The 7732-nt window shown below is 43.2% G+C and overlaps 1 protein-coding gene across 1 annotated transcript in view; it reads left to right on the forward strand.

Moving 5' to 3' along the window:
- Nucleotides 1-7101: 7101 nt before the first annotated feature.
- T265_03492 (hypothetical protein) overlaps nt 7102-7732 on the forward strand; it is a gene marked incomplete at both ends in the record, with an annotated part of 9976 nt that continues 9345 nt past the window's right edge. Inside the window, one exon of the mRNA XM_009167992.1 lies at nt 7102-7194. Coding sequence (XP_009166256.1) covers nt 7102-7194 — 93 coding nt within the window. The remainder of the gene's footprint in view (nt 7195-7732) is intronic.

Below are 7732 nucleotides of genomic sequence, written 5' to 3' on the forward strand. Positions count from 1 at the left end.
GTTGCACAACCGAAAACTCGCCTTCTCACTGTCTCATTACAGATACACCGACACCAACCCACACGAGCTATGGTTCTGAGACAACGATTGTCGAACACCTGAAGACGTCTCAGTTCCGCTGCCCAAACAGATTAAGTCTCACAGCCATACAACAAAACAGCTCGTACTATAGCTTGAAACACACGTTCCTTGAGATTAAGGAATATACTGCTTTGATGCTGCTTTGGGTCAAATTAGCAAATTCAACCCGGTCCTTGCAAATTTATGCATTAACCCCGTCCGTCGCACTAAAGTTGGAACCAATACAACGTCCCAGATACGTAAAACGCCCCGCAACTTCGAGTGCTTTCCCCTGGATTGTAAGTAGCGTGTTCGGTGACTGAATGTCCAGGAGCATGACCTCACCAAAACCAGCTGGCTTCCAAAGTGAGTCAAATTTGTTCTTGTCAGCTAAACTGTCATGCTGTCTGACACTCCAAGCAAGTGACGCTGATACGACTTAAAGGTCGTTGTTTGTCCTCTGAAACGTTGAAGTTTTACCCTCGCTCATACAGAGGTACAACTTTATTTCCATACTTTTCAATTTCTGCTCTGCGATATGACCTACAACGTCCTACCGTTCAAATACACCTTCGGTTTTGCAGATGCTCTGACCATCGTTTGAATACACTTTTGGAGTTTTCAGCAACCTTGTGAGTAGTTTCCTTTATGAAGCTGACCGTCGTTTAAATACACTTTTGGAAGGTTCTACGTTGTGGTAAGCAAGCAAACATCAGAATAGGGTCAGGACTAACAGCTATGAAGCGGGCATCTTATGATGAGAGCCAAGCAAATGATAAGGCAACCAGCATCGAAGATAAAACCTTCCAGCGTACTTCCAGTAGCGCAAAATCACCCTAAAGTGTATACTGGATGAAGTGAAGAAACTTTCAAACCCTGAAAAAATCGATCGGTCTGCTGAAACCCGACATGTTCACAGAAACACCTACCTACCCCCGCCAAGGTCGGTAACCATCAAAAGAATGCACATTGCAAAAGCCTGATCAAGAACTGCATTTTGGTCTTAAATCCACACGTTTCACATCAGCAACAGCACGTGTGCCTTAATAAGCGATTTTTTACCTGGAAAAGTTGACTACATTTCACACTTCTGACGACATTTTCCGAGTAAGTTTGTCTGCCCTGCCTACAAATGAATTCCACTTGAATGAATAACACAACAGGGCTCTCAAGGACACAAAATGATAGACAATAATTCGCGAATATACACTCATTTGTAAACTAATTTGGTTTTTCGATAGACTCACCTGAAACCCAGCTGAATCTCTCGTTTGTGAAGTCCTAAGGCGAATTTCGTGCAATTTGGTTTCAAGTAGAACATAAGGTTGACGGAAACCCGGGGACTGCGCCTACCTGATGAGCCCCAAAAAGGGCGAAACCGGTCATGGGCTGTCGACAGATTTTCAGCAACCTTATGAATAGTACATTACAAAGATAGACAATAATGTTTCCCGTATCTCCTCTTCCTATCAGGACCTACCTATCGGTTTAAATAAGGTGATAATCAAAATGAGCATTCCGTATTGATCTGGTGGTTGAGCTACATATGGAACAACGAAGAACAAACAATCGATTGGGCTGTTGAGTGAGTGATTCTGGAACGCGACCAAGACAAGTTCAAAACTTGTACAAATCGCTTCTGACAGCAGAATGTCAGCTGAAGTGCAAGATTGTAATTGCAACTGCTTCAGCTTCGGCCAAGCTAATCGATATCGACAGCAGTCCGTAGCTTACTTGATTGGTCACGTGATCCATCTCAATGATATGTGACACCATTTAACTTTTGACCTTACACCTTTCATTCCGGCATTATATGTGCTTCCGTAGTCTCTTGTCAAAGTGCCGTATGAAATATATCTGTTATATTCTGCTTTTCAAGAACAATTGTTGTACAAAAAACTCATTTCTGGAAATTTGGGGATAATGCGATTGAATGTGTCTGCCAAGAGGTCATCTTTGTACGGTGGACCCGAATAGAGTGATATCCTCAGAACTCCTATAAATGTTAGTTTAACTGGCTCGAGAGCCGTGTGTTTAGCTATTAGCCCTTGGCAGTATGACGGATGCCTCAATTCAGTCTCAAACTCAGGTGAATCACATCAAGGTGGCTTTCACTAAATCAGCAAAAACAGCGACCTTGTTACAAACATTACAGCTTGTTTCATTGGGCAACTCACAATCCACCGAAGATGGTTTTACTTAAGACCCCTTAAACCAGACCACTCACCAGGTCCTCTTCATTGAGAAGTCGTTGTCTGAGCTCCTGAAGTTGCTGAAATGACTAGTTACACAATAGGATTGCTTTTTCTTGAGCAAACCGCATTGAGTTTTCTGACAGGAGCTTCTGGATATCAGAACTTATTGATGGCTTGCCAGGTCCTTTGTGGATGGATGTTAGTCAAGCGTTTTCCGTACCAACCTAGTCCTACACAGGAAAGTCGCCGGTAAAAGCGACCTGCCCGAGGGACTTGGCCATTGATCTTTTCACTGAGCTTGACACTTGACTGGCAAACGCTCCGTCCTCATTGAGACATCATTATTGCGCTGTTAGTTGTGTATTTCCTCTATCCCCGCTTGCGCTTATATAGTTTACAATGGGTAGCCTTAAGCTACTACTTGACTGACCAATAATATTCGTCTCTCTGGGAGTTCGATTTGTCTGCACGTGACCTAAGTTACGTTGTGGTCTGCATCTCTTGCGCTTTATTGCCCCGTTGTTTCCTGATTGGCCCGCCCGTGATCTGTACTGTGTCGTGGTTCACCTTCTTGTTGTTCGATCGGTCAATAGTGTACTCTCCATTTCAAATGGTAAACCGTCTTCATCCTGAATGGTCTATCCTCAGCTTGCGGTTCATCTTCGTGGGACTGGTTGGCTGGCTGATTTTAATGTGATCCTCTGTGAAGAATCCATCATTTTGTCGCGTTTGGTTTTCGGATTTGGTGGTAGCTGATGAAAGCCGTCAATTCCGGTCAAATTAATTTGTCACCTCAATCTGGACTTCTTTTTGTTCTAGACCCATTGGTTTGTCTCGTTTGATTACTTGTTCGGTTCGAGATTTCCTTTGTCCTCAGGGTTTGGTGGACACGGCAGATCTCACTGGATGTGTTTGATCTCCATGACCATGTCAACTTAGAGTAGCGTTCTTTCTTCGTTCTTGTTTGTCCTAGTATACGGGCTTTGGTGTTCTCGATATTCATGACTAGTGACAGCTGATCGTGCCTTCTTTAGCAGTCTTGTGTCCACTGATCTTGACAGTTTCCTTCCTGTTTGTTCCGCGCAGTGTCTGTCACATATTCCGCATTCCATCATATGAGGTTTTGTCTTCGACAGCGCACTTTGAGGTGTGCTTGTAGATCCGTGGGTCACTCTAGCTCTCTAAAAGGAAGTCTGACAATCAGAATTTTGCAACAATAACCGTACTTCGACCAGACTTACTTGTGGTGATGCTCAGAGAAACGGAAACCACACTCACTAACTGTCATTTTACGTCTTGTCGCACTGGTCGGAAAGTTTATTTTTGCATTGCTGAAATCAGGAGCAACATCTGATCCGCTTCTCCATCTAGGCCCTCTCAAACTGGAAGTAACTGTTTAAAATGCTAACGTCACTTGTGGACATTCGGTTGAGCACTTCTAGCCTCCAGGCCCTGCTTCTCAGTCTGGATTAGAGTTACAGGAATTCGCCCTTCCGCAGTTTGAAACCGCGGCATCCAAACTCGGAGCTGACGAATGACGGTTACAATGAAAGCAGTTTGAGCACAAACCGTTTGATCAACGACTAATTAATGCCTCTATTCACTGATGGAAAAATGGCCCAAGTACAACAGTTTTTCGAGAAGTACACTCATTTGCGAATCAAATTGGTTTTCACGAGAGAATCAACTAATTCTCTCGTTCATGATATTCTACAACTGAATGTCCTGCACATAGGCCGCCTCATGATTCGGTTGGCACGATATTCGAGATATCGCAGTATATTTTCATAAAGGAAACTACTCACAAGGTTGCTGAAAACTCTGCGATAGCCCACGACCGGTTTCGCCTTTCTTGGGGCTCATCAGGTGGGCGCAGTTCTCGAGTTTTCGCCAACCTTATGATCTACTTGAATCCAAATTGCCCTGTTTTCGAGAAACACACTCTGCGCCTACCTGATGAGCCTCAAGAAGAACGAAACCGGTCGTGGGCTGTCGAAGAGTTTTCAGCAACTTTGTGAGTAGTTTCCTTTATGGAAATACATAAGTTTTTGTATTTTGGCTACGTCGGTCATAAGGCAATCAGTTATTTTAGAACCGCAATAAGACCATACATTGTAGACATCAAAGCATATATGTGTTGTAATCACATGCTATGTGTCCATATCTGTTCACGGAACACCAGAATGCCGATAGGATATCTGTACTAACACAATCGGAAGGGGTTCTAGCGCTGATGAAACTATCCAGTAGCATTGGGCTCACAAGAGCGACAACGATTCGACAAAATGAACCGGCCTAGAAGCATATTTAGAGAATGGGGGCTGTGCATATCGATCGCTGGTCATTTGACCTGGAAAGCGTCACGACTAAACTGCCTGACAATATATGCACATTGTCACGAGCAGTAAGCTAGTAGTGCCAACGACAGTATGCTGGGCGCGCGTTCGAATACATTCGTCAATAACTTTGGACAAAACACGTGATTACAGGCACATTTCAAACAAGGTTGCCTTGCGCCTAAAACTGATCAATAACAAACAGATCCACTGAATGATCCAATCAACTGGTAATCAGTTGCTCTAAACGACGAGTCATCAATCTAACAAATAAACACGTTTGATCAAACGCAACCAGTAACTTTGTGCGGACCTTTTGTTTTTCTTCACTACCACATTAACATAGATCAATTGATTTAGAAAAAGTAAGAAATGGTAATGAGAACTTGGCGAGGACCTAGAGAACTCTTTTTGTTTTCTGCGCTGAGCAAATTAAACAACCGGGCAACAAATGTTCTGAATGATTCACGCAACTATCTCGATAACTGGTCAACCGAATTCAAGTAATCCATATAAAGACCGATTTCCACGATGTTAACTGGATGGGTCACACAATGGGTACGATGTTGGTGACTTATCCTGCACAACTAAGTGCGTACTAGTTTCGGACATTAACAGGCAACCTGACAAGTAGTCAGAGAGCTGTGATCGGAGTTCAGTAACATCTACTCATTGGATTTGATCATTTGGAGAGCAATTCAAGATGGACAGAGGTATGGATCGATTGAATAGCACGTGAACACTCACCAGTCATCGTGCTTAAATAACAGCCAGAATCACTTGGTTCAGAGATTAGCGACATTTATTATAACTGAGTCTAAGATGCCAGTAAGAAAGCTGAAAAAAGTTAGAAACAAGATCTTTGGTTGAAAGCATATATATTGGTTGATTTTTTTGAGGAGACCTATCATACAGTCCCAATGAAGATAATGAAGCTATGGCCAACTAAGTCGTTCAGCTGTAGCACCTATGCTTAACTGCCATGCCACCCGAAGGAAGCATGAGGGCTTGGATACTGCCAGGTTGCCCAAGCCTATACAGGGGAAATCCAGGTGCATGGGTCGGGTTCGAACCACGGACCTTCCGGTCAGTAAATTGGCGCTCTCATCACTGAGTGATCTGTCTCCGACCAACGAAATCAATGTTTGTCAGAAAACCCCGTCACTCTCCAGGAAATAGTTCTTTGGACGGATCTTTATGAGGTTATGAAACCACCGTATGATCTATGAGGATCTCGCCTCACTATTCACGTAATTATCGTAGAATGAGGGAAGTGAGGCGTTACGCATATGGGAGTTGAAAGGGAGTGGAGGGGCGGTGACAAAACCCCTCCGCGGGCCGCCGTTCAAGGCCCTTCATTTTCAAGCAACTTCTTACCCTTTTTTCCGTTTTTCTGACGTCCAAGTTAAACTATTCTTAGTCCCATAGTGCGTTTAACGATTTGCGGTACGCAAAAAGGTGCCATAGGGTGGGTTCCTCAGCAACTGCCGTGATGCGTTCGTCAATTATGGTTGGTATGCAGCCCCTAGAAGTCTTCCAAGAGAGTAACCAAATGTGCTTTAGTATCTGCAGACACTTTATGGGCCGGTAATCAAGGCAAAACAGTGCACTAAGACATTCAGTAGATAACGGCAACGGGCATCCGTTACGGTCACTTCAAATGCGTGTAATAACTAATGTGAAGTTGTTGCTTTTAGCATTGCTACACTGGCAACACATACCCATTGCATACCTGTGTTTTCCGGTACCCATCGACCGGTAACTGTTGTTCAAGCAAATATAATCGATGGTCCGAGTTACCTAAGCCTAACTCGTTGGAGAGATTTTTTACTGTTGTCTTCGCTAGCAAAGACATCCAGGATCAAGTGAAACGTGAACAAATTTGTCCGGCCCACTTCCTCACACAGAGGAATACTGTTTAACTGGATTTCAGCGCTATACGAACGCAATCTAGTTAGCATTGGTCACAAAAATATTGATCGGAAATGTTGTCTGCACATTCGTTTACATTGAAACGTGAAGGAATTCTCTGCAACCATTATGAATGGCTTGTGTATCTGAAGTTTACAACTACGACTATCTGAAAGAAACGGGTTGACAAACACGAAATCGATTGACGTTTAGAAACCCACTGGAGTTGATGAAGGTGACTGGAATAATAGGAAATTAAACCAGTTTATCAATCAAAACTTGCGTATTCGTACTTTCATCTAAAGTTTGTTTACCTCTTCTGAGTGACTAAGCTTGGTTACTTTCAATCTCTATTGATTTTGAGAACGTCCATTCATCAGTCATTCACTTTGTCTTTTTTACCGTCTGCTTTAACGTGAGAACTTTTATCTTGGATGAATTCAAACTCAGGTCTACGGAAAAACGTTGTCCAAACTAATGTAATATGGTTACTTCCTGATCTGATATATGTAGTGAGTCATTTTTTCCCGAGTGGTCCAGTTTCCGTTCCTGAACAGGTAGTGTACATTGAACTGTGTCAGTGGATCTCACGCAATGAAATGCACGTAGGCTGGTATGCACATTCAAGTGGTCCAAACGTTCCTGCCGCGTTGCGTTATCTAGCTGTGTATCCAGCTCTACCGCTTCACCAAGTGTGTGCTCTCATGCCTTACCAAGCAGTGTTTTTATTGTTTTAACCTATGGTTCAGTGTACAAAGCAATACAGGTTCCTTGTTTCAGCATTTTCCAAAGTGCCCAACTTTAATTCCACAATAAACGCAAGACAATTAACCAGGCTTCTTCAAAATGACCACAGCGTGCAAATTTCGAATGAAATGAAGTTAAGTGTATAGAAACGCCGGTTAAATTCTCTGTTGAGGTGAGCTATTCGGTTTTGAACACCCCGCATAATTATCGACACGAGCGTTAACTCGTTTGAGGCTTCAATTGTCAGGTTGCCTTTGGTGCACAACACATTTTTAGCGAACTGCCAATGTCTTCCTACTCGTTATTTTCAAACCTCTACTCTAGTATTGTGACGGACTATGATATTGGTAGCCACATTTGGCTCTACAAGCCGTTAAGTTTTGTAACGTCAGCAAAAATGTGCGGTTTGACGATACGACAAAGAAAGTAAGTGGCAACATGGGTTGCACCAATGAGTGCGGTTCAAAAGCTCGTAAAAATGGA

The sequence above is a fragment of the Opisthorchis viverrini genome (genome assembly GCF_000715545.1).
Source record: "Opisthorchis viverrini unplaced genomic scaffold opera_v5_50, whole genome shotgun sequence".
Classification (NCBI taxonomy): Eukaryota; Metazoa; Platyhelminthes; class Trematoda; order Opisthorchiida; family Opisthorchiidae; genus Opisthorchis; species Opisthorchis viverrini.